We start from the raw sequence: 23,258 nt of genomic DNA, 5'->3' as shown, positions 1-23,258 counted from the left end.
AATTGTCTCACAGCAATGCAGAGAAAGGCAACTGAGAGAGCTCTGTAAACTTTCACTGACCCCTGTATGGCGTGTCCTACAAGAGACTGCATTCATGTGTATCCATCACATTAGGGTAATTGCAAGAGTTGCTCTTTAACACATGACAAACCACTAGAACCACAACGCCATCGCATCCTAATTGCTATTCTCCAAGCTTTTTCCTATCGCAATCATCAGGGTGTCTGCTTTCATTTCCTGTTAAACAAATGCAAGTGTTAATTGATAGTGTCATAACAATGAGCAAGTAATTTCCAGCACCTATATTCTGGATTAGCCGAGGGGAAAGATCATCATTGGTCATCTGTGCAGACTAACAAAGAGGGTCAAAAATTGCTGGTAAGTGAGGTGTGATAGTGTTCTGATGAGCTAAGATGGCTAAACACAAAGAGAGATGGAATCACATTTCAGACCAACCTAGAAAATAAATAGAACATTTCTTTTTGTATGCAGAATATCATCTATCCGACCACCCGTCTGTTCACCCCACCCAACCAACCACCCACCCGTCCGTCCGTCCGTCCGTCCATCCATCCATTCTCTTTCTCTGAAAGTACAATTTGTTTGATTTTACGGAGGACTAAGGAAATCTGAAAGTATGAGCCTATGATTGAGAATCAGAGGTTTTAAACACTTGAAAATTATACTTAAAAAATAATTCACTATTTTTCCTTTCTGTTCTGTGTGCAAAAAGCTCGCTGACAAATTGCTATTTTACAGATTTTAAATATATATTGTATATAGATGCGTATTTTTTGCCACGGGGCAATTAAATTATCTTGAAACTTGTGGTTCACTTGCCAGGTTTTAAGTGGTGAATGGGCACTTTTAATTGATGAAGGTTCCCCTTTATTAGAAGGGTTGAGTAAATTCACTTGAGTATTATGAATGTATTGTGGTGCTGAAATATTTTTGTCATTGTTGAAGGTGCTCATAAATGTTAAGCCTCTCATTTTAGTCTGCATAGCAAAGTATGAGCACAAAAATAATTGAGGGCAAAGAAGCACCTTTTACATGAGATCTTTTCCAATTGTGTGTTTCATTGAAAAGGAAAGATATAAGGCTCATGTGGCTTTGGCAAAGGTCTATGCTTTGCTGGGAGCAATTCTACTTTGTTATTCAATAGCAGGATTAAGCAATTTAACTACTTGACTGATTCTCACAAACCTCTGAAAAGGAGCATGTGCTGAGAAATCTATATCGGACATTTTTCCTCCCCACAAGATAGGCAGCTATAAGATGGAGCTGATGAAAGTGGACAATTTGGTACTAATCAAAGTTGAATTTTGTATTGATTACATACCAGCTTTCACTTGCAAAAGCACTGCGATAATTACCTCACACAAGTCCCACCATTGCGACAGGGAAGGTGTTGGCAAACGGGTGGATCACAGTTGTTGATGTTCCGCCCTCTCACGGCCTCACCCACCAAGAAAATTTCCTTTGAGTTGACCTGAAGTTGCCGAATACATCCAATAAATCCTCCTTTTGCAAGCCCGTCATGCAATTCCCAACGGGAGGGGGCTAGCCCAAGAAAAATAGGCCCAAATATTTCCTGCAAAATAAAAAAAAAGATACTAAGCCAGTGATCATCATGAATATTTTTTATTAAATCACACTAAATCATACAATAAACAACATATGGCCTCTTTCATTTTGTAGCTTCGCTGCAACTGTAGAAACAGCAAAGGTAAAAAAAGATTACCACCGTCGTTTTCAGATACTGCTGATAGAACAGAAGAGATACCAACACATATTCTGCAAGCTCTCTTTAATGGCAATGCAGTACATTTATTGAAACTAATTACATGAAATTGCAGCATGTTTACTAATTGAGAATGAATGGAGCTTCAGAAACAAGCATGATAAAAGATCTTTTTCTGTTTCCTATACATTCGGCTCACTGGTGTAACCCTTGATACAAAATCGTCTTCTTTTCATTACGCCTTCATTCACATAGATTGTAGATTGATGCCTCTTATGTTCTCGTAATGGTCCATTATGGTAAATATATCATCCTTGCAAATGAATGAGTGCATGCCATATTTATATTGTTGCTGAAAAAGTGTATAAAACACGCATGCAAACAATTCATTTATCAGTAAAATGGTGGATTTCTAGATTAATTATTGTACTGAAAGATATTTTTCTTCAGTTGGACAATGTGAGTTGTGAACTTCTGGAAAGAAGTCTTTTGAGGGTGCCACATGGCTATTAGAATCACATCACCATTATTATGTTTTATGACTTTCCTTTCGGGCTGCATCTGTAAATTAACTTAATTCATCAGGCTTCCTATTCAGTGTCTTGTGTGTGTGGTCACTCATCTCCACTAAACAGCGAATGGGGAGGTGTGGTCTGAAGCAATGAAGTATGTTTTGATAGACAGCAGAAAATGAGTCTCCTCTTAAGATATATACTAATGATGCTCAGTTTGAAGCTCATATGGTCATATTGGTGAGAATAGGTAGTCAAATGACTGCTTTTTTTATTGGTAGTTGATGCTTAGGTGACAATAGTTAAGCCATTTTAGACTAATTGATATCATTCATGGATATTTTCAGTCACCAATTTGCTGTGCGTGCCACCAAACACGAGCTGTCTCATTTGCTCCCCTGTCGTTGCTTTTCAAAGTCGAGACAGAACAGCCCAAAAATTTCTCTAGGAGAGGTCAGCACCAGAGAATTAATCCAGAATGCTGAAATTACCCAGAGACAAGGAAATTAAGCATTTAAGGGCGTTTTGTTGTCATAGGCGATGTGGCATGACTCCTTCTTGCGACTGGCTACAAATCAAATCATTAAAAATCTCCAAATTGCAGTACTGGATAGAGATGATAGGTTGCAGTGAATTTGGTTTCTGGGGTATCAAAAATGTTGAGAGCCTTGTAGGAGTCAGGAAGTTTTATTTTGAAGGTTCCCAGAATTGATCAGCTGTTTTTAGTGTCACACAAGGAAGTGGTGACAGCTCTGACAGAGGCTGGACTGACAGCCGGAACTGTCAGCAAGGTAAGAGAAATCTCTCTTTAATGGAAAAAACTTTTCTGTGGAAAAAAGAAACTTCAAGTAGTTTAAGAAAGAAAATAAGATGACCTCATTCAGGAGGATTGCACCATGGAAAACAGATCTTTCTCATTTTTATCATCCATACACCTCTGAGTTTAGACCTTTAAATGAATGAGGTATTTTACTTTTACAATGTTTACAATTTATTCTCCCTCTTCCATTCCTTTTCCCAGCATTGTGCTAATTCGAGCCCGTTTTCACCGCAGGACACTCAAAAGACACTTGACCACTCTAAAATTAATTGTGATGTTTACTAATTAAAGTGAACGACACTCCATCCATCCTTTAATTAGAAATAGGAATAAAAATAAAGGCGATTGGGATATACAGATATTGACATAGCAAGGTGTTTATTAAGAAGTGAATCCAAAATGAACAAATACTAATGAAAAAACTCATTTTATATCAGCCATTAAAGCAAACTTTTAGGGGCTTATACTTTGAAATGCCAATTTCTCTTGTCATGCATTAGGAAAGTTGATGTTTTATTTGGCATGGCTGTATTTTAATGGGAGTCAGGATGTCACAAACAATAAAAAGAAATCGTACGGGCGGAGTTTTTGAGAGTAAGTCAATGTAGTATGTATTCTCTGTCCCAGCAAAAAAACAAAAATGGCATTCACGGACAATAAACATCTTTATAGACAAACGCACCATTGTGGAAATTGATACGTCGTATTGAATGGAATATTGCCAAGCTGAACTGCGTGAATATGTCACGTTGGAGTTTTTATGACTGTGACATCCCTCGAAAATATCATTCATCATGACTTGAAGGTGGTGTTTCCGGCGAGGTGCAATGGAGGGCGGCATTGAGGCACATGGCCAAATAATCTTTTGAAATTTTGGCTCAATGCCATCAGATGTCACCGACACAACAAACGCGCCACTTGAAAGCTTATAAAGTCAACAGAGTTTTGCAGGAGAGTGCATATATCTAGTTCCAAAGAATAAATCTACTGCCTTAATAATTTTTGGTGAAGCAAGCAACTGCAAAAAATCCATGTTCTCCTTGTCCAACCTGTATGGAATGTCCATCGCCGTTAAAACCAGGAACAGCACACCTCCAAAACTTCCATAAGAGAGGCCAGCACAAGACAATTGTCACAGTGCACCAATATGACCCACATAAGAGAAAAAAATAAATCTGAAATAGGTGACTGGATCAAAGTCAACCCTAAATCAGCAAGAAACTCCCAAATTATATTGCTGAATGGATGATGAAAAAATTGTTTTTATTTGCTGCTCAACCCAAATAAGCAATAAGTGGATTGGTGATAGAGAAAATGAATGAAAGCAAAAAAGATTGCCTCTCATTATGCCTGTAGCTCATCGTCATTGCATTACGTACAGCAGTGCTGTTTGCACTACCCTTTCAGATGCAGCATATAAAGGTATAAAATAATCCATCTCAATTCATCACATTTTTAATGATTTACTTTGATTGAGCAAAATGATCAACAAACAAAGAATACTCTGGCACTTTAACACAACTGACAGAAGCAGTCCTGGTTGGGAGAAGAACTTCCACATCTGTTGCATTAGCAATCGAGTTTGCACCTATTCGTCTAAGCGAACCCTCCGTAAATCAGTCCCTGAGAGTGTTTGGACTAGATGCATTTAGAGAAAGCAAAGGGACCATGCTTTACGAGCCACTAGAGTTGCATGTTGAGAAGAAACTGGTATGTAATAACATCACACACAGTTCAAGTGTGTTTACTCTTTTTATGAGCTGAGTCCATTTGAAGCATGTACTTATGTTGTATTCATGAGCTTGAAAGTGGACTCATAGTATTGCAGGCTGTCATTAGAACAAGAACTGTACTGCAGCCGTTGTCCTTGGCAGCAGTTGTTGCCTGTGCTTTATGTGGGGTTGCTGGCAGAGACGTTGCCTTCAAATATTGTTTAACTGGGGGCAGAGTTGCAGGATTTCCACTATGAGATTTCACCAGGTTTACAAGGGGGCACCCCCTGCTTGACTGGTGATTCATTAACATTACATGGGGATTTGATAGAAGAACTGGTGAGTTAGAAGTGCCCCCTTCACACGTCATCTTTCCCATCCAGCTTTGCCCTCCTTCTCTTCTGTCAGTCTGGTTTCACTCCTCGCACCGTATCATCATCGTTCCTCTTTATAGTCATCGAGATGCCATCTATGCCTGCTTTGAGAGACGGTCCATTACTCTCGTCAGAGCTTGGATTTTTTAAAACAACATTTTCACAAGGCAAGTATCATTGAAAAGCTTGCCAAAGACAGTAACAGTGGGCACCTAATGATTCAAGTCAAGTCAAGTCAAGTTTATTTGTATAGCCCTAAATCACAAGCAGTCTCAAAGGGCTTCACATAGACAAAAATTGACAATTATCTCAAAGCATCCCCTGATCTTAAGCTCCCAAACTGATGAACTTCAAATAATTATAGAGTTAAGGAATGTGATTTCAAGTTTTTTTCAAACAAAATAATTGTCAAGTGGTTTAACTTGACATACAAAAATGCATTGAAGAAAAAAATAAAAAATGAACAGACTGATGTAGAAATTTATAGAAAGGAATAACACAATGAGGAGGGAAGAGGGATTTGTAGATTAAGGTTGGGGTTAGGGTTAGGGGTTAGGCTTTGGGTTAGGGGTTTAGATGTTAGGGCGTTCACTTGTTAGCTGATCGATAAAACCATATATCCTGCATGTCATATAAGCCAGGTTTCCATAGTGTAGTGGATAGTGCTCTGGACTCTGAAGCCAGCAAACTGAGTTCAACTTTCAGAGTGACCTCTGGAATTTTATTCTGAAACAACTGCAGTCGCTTGTTAGCTGCTCAATAAAACCATATATCCTGCAGGTTCTGCAAGCCAGGGTTACATAGTGTAGTGGTTAGTCTTCTGGACTCCCGACCCAGTGACCAGAGATCAAATCTCAGAGTGACTTCTAACATTTTATCCTGGAAAAATTGGGATTTCCCCAATATTCCCAACCCATAACTGGTGTTGGCTTGTGAGAGAACCATTTGTTCAAAAGACCAAATCTTTTCTGTGAACGAGAGTGAACGAATCACTTCCTAAAGTGGTTTGTTTTTTTTCAGTTCATATGACTTCAACCAGTAGGTGTTGGTAATGCCCATTGAATCTGGTGCACCTAAAAATTGCGGTGTACCTAGTGGAGTGTCCGAGTGATGTCACAGATCAACCAGCCAATCAGAAAGTGGGGGTGAGGGCGGGTGTGGCACTTTTCATTTAAACCAGGGGTGTCGACCGCCAGTCCTCGAGGGGCCGCGTTCCAATATGTTTTCCAAGGTACCCTCGTTAAACACACCTGCGTGAAAAGATTTTGGTCATTTTCACGTCTGCAGGAGCTAAAACTTTTCACGCAGGTGCACTTAACGAGGGAATCTTGGAAAACATGTTGGAATGCGGCCCCAAGGACTAGAGCTTGACACCTGTGACCTTTGACCATAATATTTCCCTAATAAAGTGGCCTTTTATTAGGTACACTGGAAAATGGCGGTGTACCTAATGGAGTGTCCAAGTCACATCACCGATCAAACAGCCACTCAGAAAGTGGGGGTGAGGGTGGGTGTGGCACTTTTCACTTTCATTTAAGTTTTGACCATGAATTTTAAATAATGAAATCAAGGGTTAATTGCACTATGAAAGCACATTCAGGTATATTTTCACACCTGGGATCGAACCAAGGATAAAATGCTTAAAGTCCCCCTGAGATTTGATCTCAGGTCGCTAGGTTCAGAGTCCAGAGGACTAACCACTACACTATTTAATCCTTGTTTTATTGATCAGCAAGTGAATAGTACATTGCAATTTTTTTCAAATAAAAATGGTTAAAGCCATCTGAGATTTTTTACTCAGGTTGCTGGGATTAGAGTCCAGAGCACTAACCACTACACTATGGAAAGCTGGCTTTTATGGTGTGCAGGATATATGGTTTCATCGAGTAGCTAACAAGCGAATAGTTAATTTTTTTTCATGATAAAATAGTACTGGGTTAGGGTTAGGATTTGGTCTTTGGTTAGGTCTGAGATTTGAACTCAGTTCGCTAGCTTCAGAGTCCAGAGTACTATCCACTACACTATGGAATCATGTCTTATACTGGATGCAAGATATATGGTTTTCTCAAGCAGCTAACAAGCGAATAGTAAAAAAAAATGCCAAAATGTGCTCATGGGGGAGCACCAGGTAACTATGTTGCAAATTTTTCCAGGCTAAAATGTTCACGTTTCACTGAGATTTGAACTCACATCACTGGGATCAGAGTCCAGAGTACTAACCACCAGACCATACGAGCGTCTTGACCTGTTTATTGATTGTCCATAGAAAAAATATTGTTTTTTCCTGTGCGGCTTGGCAGCCCGGTACCAGGTGACCCACGGACCAGTACCGGTCCACGGCCCGGTGGTTGGGGACCTCTGCCATAAATCACATTAAGGGCGGTGTGGCATATTGAGCCTGCAGGAAGGTCGAGCTCCTTTATGTGCCTTTGAAAAGGATAAAGAAAATTATGCATCTAAAATTGAATATGAGCGCTGTTAATCAAACTAATGAGGCAGGCCAGCTAGATGAGCAGGTAAAAATCGGCCTAGTGCTTCTTTCACTGCTTGTCAAAAAATTTGTCACAGCCACACAATATTACGTAGTAGCGCATTAACTGGGGACATCATAGAATGGTCCAAGCTTTCTTGTTTTAATGATGCCTTTCCCAGCAGTTTTAAATATTAAATAGAGCTCCGTTTCTTGGCGCTTTAGGAGAAAAATGTTCCTGCAATTTTGCATGAAAATGTATTTCCTTAATTATAAATTTGGTTGTAATTGTCACCGCACGCTATACAGGTATAACAGCTTTCATTCACTTCTGGCTTGCAAATGACTTGCTCCATGAACTGCCTTTTATTAAAGTTTTGAGAAACCCATGCACAAATATCATGTGAACTTTGTGTAAACTAAGTGTGAAATTTATGTGTATGACTTTTCCTTTGATACGTTCTCTCTTGAGGGATACTCTGACAGCTTGTGTGATGTGGGGATACTTTGGAACTTTGAGGAATTTTTTTTATACTGTCCAACTTACAACATGTTTAAAAGATTTATAAAGATATACATTAACAAGGCCCAAAACAAAAACACCTTTGTGGTGGGACAAGGGGTGAAAGGTACGGGAGGGTCACGTTACCTCTGACATGGGCAGTGACACAGACTCCTGGAGACGATGAGCCGGGCTATTATTCACTGCTATTTCAATCATACATGACCCTGCTTGTTTGCCGGTGGGCAGATTGTATCTGTTAAGAGGAGAGAGAGTGAAAGTGTGAGCGAGGTAGAGGCTCCTCAAACAACACTCTACCAACAATATCGCACAATAAATCCAGCAAAGCATGAACATATTGTGCAGGGAAAGAATGAGCAGATGCTGTAATGCAGCCACTAATATTACCATTGAGACCACACCATAAACTCGCTGTGTATACATTACGCACTAGTTTACGACAAACTTTATGCACTGCTAGATTGGGTATAGGAAGCAATGGTGTATTTGGAGCCCAAGCTGTAACCTAAAGTCAAGGATGGGCAAACCCAATCAGACCACACCTTCAGTCGTTAGTTTTAATATTTTAAAAATATTCTAGTGTTAAAATTTAGATATAAAAATGTATTACAAACTCAACATGTACGATACAAAACATTTTATCACCATGAAATAACATATAACTACAGTGCTCATTATGTCATTCCGGATTAATTAAAGATAAAAAATGGGGGCACAAAGCAGATATACATTATAAAGCTAATGAGTCTGAGGACAATTTTATAATTTGACCCTCTCTTGGCATCTCAAGGGAAATATACATTTGTACCAGTCATTAATGTTGCAGTCACAATGTTAAGTAGCTGGTCTACTTGTGTCATAAGGCAGCTTGGCAAAGTCAAGTGACTGCGCGCTCCACTTCATCATTTGTACATAATATGCAATAAGGGGTGTGCATTATATATGAGCTTCTACAAGCTATGCCACACACATTTTAGAGACCCTTATGTTAGGAATAATGCGTCATTAGTCTTGTTTGCAGAATTCATTCTTACTTTCTCAATTAATATAAATATGTATATGACACTGGTCTTTCTATACACACACACACACACACACTCGTGTATATATAAATATAATATAAATAAAAAATAGGTTCAGAAACAGTTGGAATTCTTGCCAGAAGCGTTATATATATAAATTACAACGCATGTTAATATCTACATTGCACAAGATAAAAATATCTCAAAAGCCTGATGTGCTAGAAAAACAGTAATGGCATTCTTGAAATCAGCATCAAAAATACATTCCCAGATTCACAAATCTTTGATTAAAATTTGCTGCGTAATTAACAGAGACTCAGTAAATTAATAAACAGAAAATAAATAAATGAGGCGATGCAGCTGCATGAATGTCACTGCCATGGCAACCCTTGATCACCAATGTTGATAATCTATTATGATGGTGGAACAGCCAAGACACCTCTGATGTCGTTACTCTTCAGTTGTACGGCATGTACAAACTGCCCATTTTATATGACATAACAAAGGGATACAAATGCATTTACAATACAGACTAGAATGTAAAGTCCTGGCAGTAGGCTGGAATAGTGGTTAAATGGGAATATGTTGAGCAAGGGCACAGCTATTAGGCGAAATTGAAGAATGGCGACACAGTAAAATATGTTCTAGTTATCCTTTCACATGCAAGAACATATTTGTTTACTGAATGAATACTTTTGAACCACTTTAAGATGAATTTGCCAAGCATTGTTGGTTAAGTGGCTCACACAGCAAACTTTTATTTCCCACTTAATGCACTCCTCACAATCACCCTGGGATGTCTTCTCGGGGCATTATATCGATCGTAACTAGGCTGTTCAGGTTGTGTTAGATGATGTTTTGCCATTCATCCAGGCTGTCTTCATTGGTTCATGCACACAGGCTAGATAGGTCAGCTCTGGAGTTTTAGTGCGGAGTTTTTAATTTTCAAAGTTAGAGACGTGCATCAAATAACTGTCTCTGGAAGGAGGGTACCAATCACACTCTGGTGATTTTAATATTTCATTAGATTGTATTAATCCTTTACTATTTTCGCTGTGTTGTGTTCATTAGGTACACAGGAAATGTCGTCCGATTATTTCTCTTCGTAACATCTTTTTGTAATGCCTTGTCAAATACCGCAAAGATGTTCCCCGTGAAACTCACAGAGCACGTTCACAAAGCAAACATGATAAAACGACTTCACTCGTGATGCTCCACCAAGCTCATCTTTAGTGGTCCTGCTCGAAGGCACAAATGACTATTCATGAAGAGGACTTCTTTACATCATCTAGTAGGCATGTAAATGAGGGGAAGAGTCCCCCCTCAGGTGCTCATCAACCCCATCCTCAACACCAACATCATCCGTGTAACTGCGTCACGAGAAACTAAGTTGTCATCGCAACAATATTAACAATTATTACCAAATATTAATTATAAAAAGGCAGAACTTTTTTACTGGATGTCATTGTATCATGCAGCTGTTCCTAATGCTGTGAACTATGAGTGTCGAAATAAAAGCACCCACAGACAAAAGCGTGATTACTGAAACAAAAGAGAAAAAGGCACCGTGTAATTTCCTCCCTTGTGCACCATTCAGTGCCTCGTCTCGCAGGACCGACCGTAGCGCCACTTGAGGAAAACAAACAAATATGTATGAATATTTCATTTTCTCTAAGTACACACAACCACAATATGGCGGTGATTATTTTCACTCAACCATTACTTATGCATTACTTCATCTGGGTAATTCTCTAATCATAGCTTGTTGTTTTTTTGTCATCTCAGATATCCTCATTTGGCCTTTCTGCTACGTGACTAATTTAATGCAACTGAGACACTTTGCATTTCAGTAGTTTCAGCACTGCATCTTGAAACAAAAAGTATTGATTAAAGTCGTCCTTTTTGAACATGTCTCCTTCACGGTGCCCGATGGGTAATTAATGCTTACACTAGATCATTAAAATATTACCATTGCATAAAACATCTGAAGGATTTGGCGACAGATGGCAGTAAAACGCTGCACGCGAAGCCTTTGCAACACTTCTCAGCGCCTGATGAAGGCTTATTATTATAATCATTTTTCATAAACTTACAAGAAGCACACCATAATGTGGAAACTGTTAGTCGTGAATTCATAATTTGCAGCTCACCTAGCGCCTCGCTTTGTCTGTGGGAAGAGCAACGTGGTGTTTCATACCTGCGAGCAGTGAGTGTAAATAGGTCAAATGCATTAAATGTACAAGCAAGACAGCCGCCACCTGTTACATCACTTCAGCAGATTTGACTCCTATTAATGATCATGTATTATTTTCAGTCACTGTGTATCACAGCAGAGCTTTTAAATGACTGCTTTTGACTTGAGTTAGCTTCTGTTGCTCCCTCAGTGAATCCTAAATAGGGGTGACTGCAGAATGAGGACACATTTTCTCAGAAAAAAACGCTTCATCCTCTATTCAATCAATGGGATCAGCTATTGGCATCCATCCTTGAGTTCCACTAGCCATCAAAGTTCCATTTACAGCTTATCATAATCGTCTCCTTAACATGACTGGGCACATTTTTTTGGTGCCATCACAAAGCTCTCCCACAGAAAAGCCAAAGAAAATGACAAACAAGCAAGGACCTGTAAATTGTATACAACGCAAGATCCACAATGGCGTTTGGAGGTGTTACAGAAAGTTGCCACAACCTTACAAAATATCTTTCAGATGTGGTACAAGAGAAATGAGTCACGATGACCTCTCTCCGTGGCCCAATATGATTTCTCACTTCACCGATGCACAGAATGCAACCTGTTTTACTGTCCAAACTGAAGACCAACACAGTTCAGATTTGAGGCAACAGCAGAGCTGTCAACACTCACGCATTGAGTGTGAGACTTGCACATTTCTGTCCAATGTCACACTTACAGCCTTTATTTTCACACGCTAAGAAAACATAACACTGAAAAGAAAAGTTTTTTTTAATTGTTAAGAAGGGGGCTGTCGTTGCTCTAATTGATCATTACATTACGAGGTTTAGTTGGTTTGCCTATTAGTCATATGGTCAAACCCTGACTGACCAACTGAAGCAATTTAATCCAAAATGTTTGATCACAATGTGTAACCAACATGGAGTTGTGTTAAAAAAATCCTCATAATCTGGCAGAAATTGTAACATGTGTAGCATTGGTAAGCATTATTTCACAAATTCTGCCACAGTATGTAAAATAATGAGCATGACTGCATAGCATTGCACCTCCTAAAAAATAAAAATAAAAAATCTACTCCTTCAGTAATCAAAAAAGGTATTAAAAACCATTTGGAGAATCCAAACGATGGCTTGTGTCAATTGTTGCAGCTATAATAGGTAATCAATTGTCTTTTTCTAATTAAAACGCTGCATTGCAAAAAGAATGATCTGCCCATTATTCACTGGGACACTAATTACAGTAGTGATTACTTTAGTTTTGACTTTCCTCTAAACCGAGTTCATTGTGGGATTTGTTTGTACGGGGGGGGGGGGTGACACTTTGGTTTCAGGGTTGCATATGTGGTACGATCCATCAAGCCATTCATTTTCTATAAGGCTTATCTCATTCAAGGTCATGAGGGGACTGGAAAGGTCAATAACAAATGATGCATATTATGCTCCTACATCAAAGATGCATTGCTTGTGTCAGGTTAGTCGCTCTGCAGCGACGACAATTGTGAGGTGTGGGAGAACAGGAGCTGGGAAGCCAGAGCTGAGATTCGAAAGCAGAACCTTAGAACTGCTTGGCAGGAATTTAAAACTCCTGCCTTCACCTGACCATATTGATTATTATTACGTCAGATGAGACAAATGTTTGCTGCCTGCTTATGGAGTAGCAAATAGACTTGCCTGCTGTTTTTCCAAACAAATTATGTACAACATGATGAGTAAATATGTTTATAAGTTAAAGCTACCGCAAAAAGTGAGGGAAAGTGTACCATTATCTATAGCGATGCCAACGACAAACATGTGCTTCAATGAAAAATTACACTGGATCCCTTGTGCACACTCCATGATGTGCAATAACATAACAGTGCAGTGGTGGCCTTTAGTCTTGGCTCCTGTAACGTTCTATTAGAGCTCTTCAAAACAAAAGTGCAGGAAAAATGAAACAATGCAATCCCAGAGAGAGGCTACTCTCAGCAATAATGTGTGTAATTCTATCTCCTGTTTATCTGCTCATTATGTATTTGTTGTTATATTAAACATTTATTGTACCACAATTCCTTGCAGAATTTGTTTTTGGTAGAGCTCATAATTAGAAGTAGTCGTATTGTCATTTTAAACATACGACACTAAGAAAAAAATAAAACGTATAACCATTTTAGCGAAAAAGCCACTACTCGCTGTAGAGTCTTTGACAGAAGAAGCAGTGAGATTTTGATGAGAACAAAGAAAAAGAGGAAGTTTCAAAAATGTGTTTTTGCAACAAAATTCTTTCAATAGACTAGATGGCTCACTGCAAACCTGAGAGCAGGTGCAGCAGCTGTGTAGATTACCCAGCAGAGGGCTTTTAATGTCACTTAAATAGACCCTCCACGTTGTTTAATGTGTTGATTTGCACTCATCCTTCCAACTACTTGTGGGAGGAATTATGTCATTATAAAAACTGCAGCGCATAACAGCCCAGCATGCATAAACAGCAAAAAAAGGGAAGAGCCTTCTTCTTTGCAGCGCTTGCTGGGATGTTCATCCAGCACATTCGCATTCAAATGAGAGAAAAGGTTGATTTATTCCATCATTCTTTTATTGACTGGCGCCATTTCTGACCCACAGACAGGTCATGGCTAGTCAAACAATGTGTTCTTGTTTTTCTAGCAAAGAGGCTGGACAAGCTGTGATTTTTTTTTATCATGTAAGGGGTGGTGAGTCCAAATAATCCAACAAGGCCGGTGATGACGTGGGTAAATAGCACTTTATTAGGAATGCATTCAATATCAGGCTTGGGAAGGGTGCACATAAATAAATAAAAACAAAATAGGAATGGAGTGAGCTGAAGTAAGATACGAATAAATCTGTTTTGCTTTGTACACAATGGGGACCCAAAGAAATTGAGGATAGTGAACTGGTTCTGTTTCTGAAATGCTTAAGAGACTCTTAAAAAACTAAAATGAAGCAATTTGTTCCTCAACTTCTCTGAGATTAGCAGTTGATGCAAAGTTTGTCAAACTTCAACCATGTTACAAGCATGTTTTGGCATGTGTGCAGAAAACAGACCGAAATAATTCATGAAAGGAAACCTTTCAAATAGAAGCAATGCGAGCAATGAGTCATTTACCGTCAGAGGAGAATGAACCGAATTGTGCAAAAAGCAGATTAACTCTGTGGGGCCAATTCTCATGTTAGAAAAGCAGGTCGTAGCTGCTCAAACATAACCGCATGACGCCATGTATCAATTTGCATATGAATACAAACGTTCCATGTTCAAGGCTTATACGGGGGCAGAGTACCATGGCAAAGTCTCTCTCCTCTCAGACTAAAACAGCGTGATCACTTCGATCTGGATTAGACATGCAAATGCATATGGATAATGAAGCTTGAAAAAACTGCCTTTGGACCCATGATGTCGTACAATCATTAAATGAGAAATAAACACTTCCCTTAGTACTGTAATCGGGGAAAGGAGTGATACTTACCTAACTGCCATTGACATCCATCTGTTATTGTTGATAGTCTCGCTGGCGGTCACATTGAGAACTTGTTTACTGCCACATCTAAGTTCCGCAACAGGACTTCCATCTTGAAGGAACACGTGAAGGAAATTGCCACCAGATTTCTGCTCCTGGGCTGAAAAAGAAAGAAAATAATTGTATTTTCTTGTCAGTAAATGTCCAGTGTTATATTTGCCTGCTATAATTTAAGGTTAGAAAAAAATGGGCACTTTTTCCAAATACGTTCAGACACATACCAGTTTTAAATTTCTTTTAGGTTTTTTTTTCTCTAGTATCTACAACAAGATACGAGATTTCTCACAGCATACTTCTAAATGCTTTCAATATCAGACTCCATCTTGCACATTCATCTATGACCAAGCTGCATCATTCACAAGTTGTATCTCACAGCATATACACATGCACACACACTCAATTTCTGGCCTCATTTACATCATACCCCAGTGGGAGAGTCTTCAGCTAAGCAATACAGGGCCGGAGCCGACAGGCAACTGGAGAGTTCATCCCCAAACACAAGCTCATAGGATCTACAGCAAGGTGAAGGAAAGACGAAGCTCTCTAATCCTGCATAACTCCCTAAGAAGACATAAGAATGCTGTGACGAGAACTCTAATTCCATCGAGGAACACTGCACAAAAGGTCATGAGGCAAATATAAACAGTGTTGACCATTTTGATTTCATCATGACAGTGATGACTGAGCCAAAGTGCTTTGTAGAATCGGGCAGGCCGTAGAGACACAGTACAGTATGTCTTTGTAATACTCCTGCCATTTGTGATGAAGTGATGGCAGCATGAAAGAATGGAAACAGATGACAGGAATTGGTGCAAAAGCTGAGCTTGTTGTTTCGAGGCTGCAAAGCCACTGATATGACAGCGCTCAACAATTCCTCCAGGATAAGACCGGCATCCTGAAAATCCCCCGTCTCTTTCTCACAGATAGGCCATGCTTAGCTTAATACTGGAGTTTGATAATGCTTGTTATAAGCTGACTTGGAGGTCTTTCTCATCATAAGCTGAGACTGTGAGGCTCTTAACTGTGACATATTATCTGAACGGACCGCAGAAGGGAAATCGTGTTCAGATAATCCACCGTCTTCTGTACGACTCCTCTTCTCTGATAAAATAGCACGACAAGGGAGAGTTCGAAGCAATCGGAAGTGCTTGTGAAAACCATAATTTAACTACACATTATGCTTATTTAAATATTAAGGTAAACAGGACCTTTCTCACCTACAATTTATGTTTGCCAGATGAACCCTATCAAATGTAAGTAAAAAACTACACAAAGATATCTGGTTGGATATGTTATCTTAAGATAATTATAGTCTATGTCTATATTACTGAGTTTGTGTTATGTTGTGCTTTGTTGTGATTCCTTTTTCCCCTTTTTATTTAAAATGCACCCAGTTGAGTGCTTGGGGAATATTTTTCTTTCTAATCATCACACTCTTCTTTGGTTTTCATTAAAAATGAAGCTAGTATTAATTAGGCTACAACGATATTTTGTTCAATCTGCAGCATGTTGTCAAGAAATATATTGAAATGTAGAACGTTTTCCTTTATTTAGGTCACAGTTTGTTTACAGAATGATCGTGGGTCCCGAAGCCAGACCAACTTCATAAGTATCACTGTAATAGTCATAGTGTAGTCCATGCCCAAGAAATTCTATCCTCTTTTTGAGAACCGAAATATGGTCACCCCCAGCCAAGTACATAATTTCATAATTGACACAATCATGTAGGTCAATGATCCTCCAAAGAACCAAAAAACACACTTGGAAGAGAAATAACTCGAGTCTCCACTGGAAGCAGTTTCTCAGCTCCTGCCATTATTCACCTGCCGACAAGTATTATTTACCATGTCAACACTGCCCCATCTTTTTAGTTTCCATTTTTCAACATTGAGGACATCCCCGTGGTCCTGTTACTCTGCACCCAGCCTAACGAAGCTTTCGTCCTTTCGGCGGATTCTGTCATGCATTTTTCCCCTTCCTCACTCTTCCATCCATGCCCTCTCTCTTCCTTACCCCACCGCCTCGGCTTTCTGTGCCAGAGCTGACAATTGAAGTCCTGAGGGAGACATACATGTTTGCTTCAGGGAGAAGGTATAAAGAAAAAAAACTGGAGACAAGTAAGAAAAAAACAGGTCTGGCAGAGGGATTCTTTGCATCTCAATGCATGTCTCTTGGTTCTCTTCTGATTAACTTTGTCTGTTTGATCTCCGGAGTTTTTTTTCCCCAGTTGCTATCCTCTGATGTGAGTGATACTGTGCTATACGCCAGGAAGCATTACCAGATAAAAGGCACCGTGCCCTCTATGTATGCTTTCATTCCTTGACAAGAATTGTAACCTATTTCTTGGCTTGTGTGTACAGCCAAAGACAAACAGTGTAGAAAAATATTAGGTTGTTCAAACAGAACTAAATATAATTACAGCATTCACTTCAATCTTCAAACCTATTGTTGTGAGCGTAACGATGAAAGGTTGACATGTCATCAGTTTTCTGACTAATCTGAGAAAATCTGTGAAGACCGAGACGAGAGATTGCTTAAAATCAAAGCCAGATGACTGATGGCAGCTAATAAAAGAGGCGCTGAGTCTTGACAGGGTGAAGGTGAAAAAATTAGGCTCATTTGACATGATGTAATTCACAGTGATCATAGCTGATCGTAGTGAAGTTCTCCTCCTGCTGGACCTGAGGTGATGTAATTCTCTCCAGTAATGTTACTTTTTTCTGTCACCTTTTGAAGCTCCAAAATCAAAATGTGAAGATACGCTTACTGGCCTCAATAAGTGTACCTTGAAACCTCTGCAAGTAAGTACGAAGCAGAATAATTTCAAACAAATTCGATTCAGGAAAATTCAATCCAATTCATCAAAACACACTCTTCATACACTGTTAATCTTGTGCAAGCAGCAGTTTCAATCACATATTTAAAAAGAATACCATGGTGTTAGGTTACAATTTCGGGCTGATTAAATAACAGCTCCATAGTTGTAAAGATTTAGGGAAAAACTAATGAACTCAGCATCCCTCATTAATTACAGTTCATTATATTTGGGGAAACAATGTATGCCACAAAGAGGACTGAAAAAATCTCCCTGGCAAAGGTAAAAATGCATTTCTCATTCATCCAGTGTTATTGTCTTGTTTACAATGTGACCTTTTCATTTTAAAAAGGACATTTTGAAATCAGTTTTGGAGCAGATAATTGCTGCTTGTTCCTTTTAGCAGCACCAGAAAATAAATATTTTGATGATGTTCCAGAGGATGCCCTGTGCCTGTATTGCCATGCATAATGACTCGGGAAATGTAAATGAGAGGCCACGAACTGTACGGTGATGCCACGGATAAGAGGTTAATCTAGGTTACAGCTCTGAGATGAATGTTGTGATGTCTGTGCCCGTCTGGGGCAGAATAAATCATGGGTAATCACCACGCAATCCATCGAGGTTAGAGTTCTACTGGACTTGCAAGCGCCTCACTGTGGAGTCACACAGGGCAAAGATAGCCTTGCGGGATCAGGGTGGCTGCACACATTCGGGCATAATATTTTCAACACTGCAAAAATAAACTTAAACATTTTCCAAGACCACATAAAAATTTTGGAATACAGTTAGAAAACTACATTACGAAATAACACATACCTCAGTCTTTTTTTTCCTCTACATTGTCATATTGCCGTAAAAGGTCTAGTGGTAACCGAATAATTTGACACAAAAATCAAATAGATATACTTTAAATTAGACTCAATTAACATGGCCCAGGCGTTTTTCTTCTCTGAAAAAAAATTACCCGTAATTGAGTGACCCCCAAACAATGCTCTATTGTTATGAGGCTATACACAGTGGTGTCTTGCCAACCTATCAAAATGTCCCTCTGATACAAGAGACAGAGCGTATACATGGGTGAGCAGGTCTAGAGAACAAAAGAGCTGGCAGGACAATGTAGAGCTTCACGGTTAATGTGGGGGTCAGCTCAACCCTTGCTGCCCTCGCTCCTGCAGCAATCAACTCCTGCCTTCATTTGCGGATTGCTTTGTTCACTTTTATTTACTTGCTTTGTTCTGTAGCCTTGGAAACACAAGTCCCACCATGTGCGCTGTGGTCACAATTTTCGCTGTTGTGACAGAGAAGTCACGCAATTGTGAAGTTGCCCCTTAAAAATCACATAACGGAATCATATTCATATTAAATTGTAAGATTTATAAAACAATGATTAATCACTAATCTTCTTCTGTTTGTGAACGCATAGAACGTGACGTATTTCCCTCCACTAGTATTGCTTTTACTACACCCTTAAGAATGCTGGGTTAAAAATTGGACCAACACAGGAAGTTGGGTCAGTTTGACCCAGCCTTATTTGTTGGAAATTGGGTCAAATTGTTCTATTTGAATGCATTTCCCAAATAAACAGATGCTTGTGAGAGCAACCACAGTAACAAGTGGTGAGTGATCATCTTTAATCAGCACAGCCAGGGAGGTGTTTTTAGATGTGCTCCTTGACCTCCTCAACAAATAGACGAAAAAAATAGGGTCGGATAGAGAACACGGTTGGCAGACAATGCGCACAAACGACTCTTTTACAACCATCAATGGTCTGGAAAGATCATGTTATAAAATGGCTTTCTGGAAAGGAAGGTGTTCTTCTAATGGTGGTGCACACCAGGAGTCATAAGTGGTATTGCAGTCAAGGTTGAAATGTTACATCTGATCATTTTCAGAAAAAAAGTCTTGCTTTTTGACCATCAAAGTATAATTTCCTAAAAATAACAATGGTAATTTTCTGCAGCGTAAACTCAATCACAAATCATGTATATCTGTTATTATAATACCAATCCTGGTTGCTTGCCTTTTTGCATTAGATTGGGCTGACAGTTTCTGGGATTGTCAACATAGAAAAATAGTGGATATTCCACGCAAGATTTGGATTTGGTAGTTGGGGATTAATGGCCTGCTCAATGCTGAATTGCAGAACCATCACCCATCATTAAATACCATAGGAGATGTGCCTCATTGACCCCATATTGCACTTAGCTGGAAATGCAGCTACAAGCGGGAAAATGTTACAAAGTGCATAATTGGGAACTCCAACAAGTCCTTCTAAATACTAAAGGCACATGTATGAATAGAAAGTGTAGGGAATACTACACAACAGCATATGAAATGCCCAGACATGGCTGGTTTAAATGCATCACACAGCTCCTAAAAGTATTAATAAAATCAGGATATTGTTTGGATTCATTTTATACCAAGTTAATAACTGCAAAAATATGTAGAAAAGCCTATCCATCCATGATTTTCTACACCTTACTCAATTCACGAGAAACTGATGCCTCATCATCAGTATTCTTATCGATGCTTGTTGCATTACAACATTGCCAATTTAGCTTTTACCACTAAGAGGCTGAAGATTTATAGTTATATAAATTAGAAAAAGTTTGTTGAGAAGGTTGATTTTTTTTAATGGAGTACAGATTTGAATTCAGATGAAAGCAGCACCACATTAGACATTAATATCACAATTATGAGAACTGCTAGGTAATTTGCACTCGCAAGGACATCTGCGAGGAAATAGCAACATTAAACACAATCACCATAATTGGATTGTACAGAAATGCATATTATTCTGCTTTATCTGTGCTTGCCGCATTGCTCAAGTTCCCTTATACATAGAAATGAGACTGTACTCACTGTAGAGGATGGTGCCTTGTGTAGACCGAGTTTTCATAGTCAAATGGAGAATTACGCTGCTGTCCTTGACAGGGGGCGGTACATTATTGCTGGTGTCCGAGGACTGAAGGATGGATGTGAGAGGTTGCAGCTCCAAGTAAGATGTGCCATCAAAAGATGGGATGTACACTTTGGAATCTGGAAAAGCAAAAAGAATAAAACAAAATCGTAAATCCTTTATATAAGAGGAAACATCTGAGGAAACAGCTCTCTAGAGCAGTGGTTCATAACTTTGTTGGAGGTACTGAACCCCACCAGTTTCATATGCGCAGTCATCGAAGCCCTGTTTAGAGTAAAATGTAATTATACTTTTTTCAAATTCAAGACATAAATGTATTTTACTGGTGCACAAAATGAGCTGTAGATGATCATCACCTTGTTCAAAAAACAAATCCAACACGGACCTCCGCAGTCGAGGCTCTGCCGAACCCCCGAGACTGACTCACCGAACCCCTAGGGTTCGATCAGACCCAGGTTAAGAACCACTGCCTTAGAGATGCCAAAAATGGCTGTTATATAATCGAGGCGAAAACATTTAGACTCTTTGGTAAGTATGAAAGGTAGGAGACCCCGTGGACCACCCAGGACGCGCTGGAGAGACTATGTCTCTCAGCTGGCCTGGGAACACGGGAGAGGGAAGTCTGGGCTGCCCCTGCGACTCGACCCCGGATAAGCGGAAGAAGATAGATGGATGGTAAATATGAAAGGACTGTTTTGTCGATGGGAGATATTGGATGGTGTAATAATCCTCCTCTTCTATTTAAAGATGGTTTCTCAACCGCCATCCTTAAAAATGTGCTCCTTCTCTTTGAGATGCAGGTAGACAGCTGAGTTTTGACCTGGAGCGTTAGCCCGTCTATGCTGACATGCACCTGCTCAGTGGTTGCTTGACATCCCCTATATATCTAGTACATACAGTACAGACCGCAAACAAGATAACAAACAGCACATTTTGTTGAAATACACATCTCATTCAGGAGTGTTGTTGCCAGCAGGTGTAGTTTTAGCAACGTCCAGCATGGTTGTCAGGTTTCTGCCTTTGCAATTTGCCTATTAGCAGTCAGCAATGCTCTGTCAGGTCTACGTGGGGGTTGTTATTTCCCTCTGGATGACAGAGTATGACTTGAAGGGGAACTGAAGGAGGTGCCCACTCAGGTCATCAACTCCATGAGACAGTGGTGACATTGTACACCTGCCGGAGTGCTTGAAAGCTTGCTGAACAAAGAGATTGAAAAATGGCCAGCCTCAGCTCAGGGAGTTGTAACCTCAGTGTCCGACATGAAATGCTTTTTGTATTCTTTTTTTTTCTTCACATGACAGCGCGTGGTATAAATTATGTCCAGTGGCACTTGATGTTAAAAAATAGGGCAACAACTAGTTAGGTGATGATGGTATTCACCTTTGGTTTACAAGATTAGTTAGCAGTATTACACTGGTATCAGGTGCTTATCACACAATCTGGAAAAGAAATAATTTTTATGACATTTCCCCCCTTATAATACACGAGGTGACAATCCAAAGCAACTGTCAGGCAGACTTTTTTGTTGGGGATTTTACGTGCACATAACAAGCCTCATGACATTTGTGATCTCAATGTCTGGATGTCTAATGTTACCACCCTGCATGTCAGGACTCTAATCTCAGGCCGCTGCCTTGTAGATGAGTAAGAGTACGATATCAACTATTCAAAAAGCCGGTCACGCCAGTCAAACTTTCAAGCTATGATAAATTGGTTCTTCAAAGACTAGTTAGCTGGTCCTAGATCTTCCCAAAGACATTGCGTCAACTCCGCAAGTTGTCAATTGAAAACTGTGTGATCACAGGATTAGTTTGGGACAAAATGGCTTTGAGGGAAAGATGTAGTCATAAAAGACAAAAACCATCGAGGCGGGAAATTATTCAGTCGGTATTGATTATGACCTCGTTCTATGGCTCATTACCTTATGTCCTTATTTCTTGAATTCCTGAAGGTGTGATGTAGGATGTTGGCTGAGTGAATCATTTTAAAGAAAGCTGATGGCAGGTAGGTCCCATTTATGTCTTTCAAAAAGTTCTACCTTATCAGGAGGTCATTTCAAAAAGTACGGTACCGTCAGCCATTCTGGGTCATGCATTAATGTAACCTATTTTCAAACTGCACTAGGAAATTTTCAGTCTTTTCATTTTTGTGTCATCGTCCCAAAAACCTTTGACCTTGAAAAAGCAGTACACATTTTAGGTGTGAAAAACATTCTAGTAAGGAGCCTCAGCAGGAGGCAACAGAAAATTAATTCTAAACTCTAAGAAGCTTATCCGGGAATTTGAGATAGTAGTACTTGAAGCTTATTTTGGAGTAAGTGCTGCAAAAATTCAAGGCGAAAGCAATTGTTCAGAATAGTTTTGCTGAGCTTTGGTGAAATATGCTGACAAAGGTAACGCAATAAAAATCTCAGAATAAAATGAACTTTGACCTGAGCTATTATCCTGGTTTGGACATTTTGCAGAATCGGTGAAGCAGCACAGCCACCAGTGTGGGACAGAACACTTTTTCTCAGAGTAGGTTTTGTGTCAGATTATTTTCAACACCATGTGAAACATCTTTCCAAAATACTGGACAATGCAAATTATAAACATGTAGATTGGGTGTTGTCAACTTGGAGCAGGTTTGCATTTCAAGTGGTGCT

The 23,258-nt window shown here is 39.5% G+C and overlaps 1 protein-coding gene across 1 annotated transcript in view; it reads right to left on the bottom strand.

Moving 5' to 3' along the window:
- eys (eyes shut homolog) overlaps positions 1 to 23,258 on the bottom strand; it is a 96,066-nt gene that overhangs the window by 13,822 nt on the left and 58,986 nt on the right. The window contains 4 exon segments of the mRNA XM_061285634.1: positions 1,377 to 1,594; positions 8,282 to 8,390; positions 14,826 to 14,976; positions 20,557 to 20,733. Of these exon segments, the coding sequence (XP_061141618.1) occupies positions 1,377 to 1,594; positions 8,282 to 8,390; positions 14,826 to 14,976; positions 20,557 to 20,733 (655 nt within the window).

Source organism: Syngnathus typhle, linkage group LG8, assembly GCF_033458585.1.
Source record: "Syngnathus typhle isolate RoL2023-S1 ecotype Sweden linkage group LG8, RoL_Styp_1.0, whole genome shotgun sequence".
NCBI lineage: Eukaryota > Metazoa > Chordata > Actinopteri > Syngnathiformes > Syngnathidae > Syngnathus > Syngnathus typhle.
This window is presented reverse-complemented; position numbering and strand designations above follow the sequence as displayed.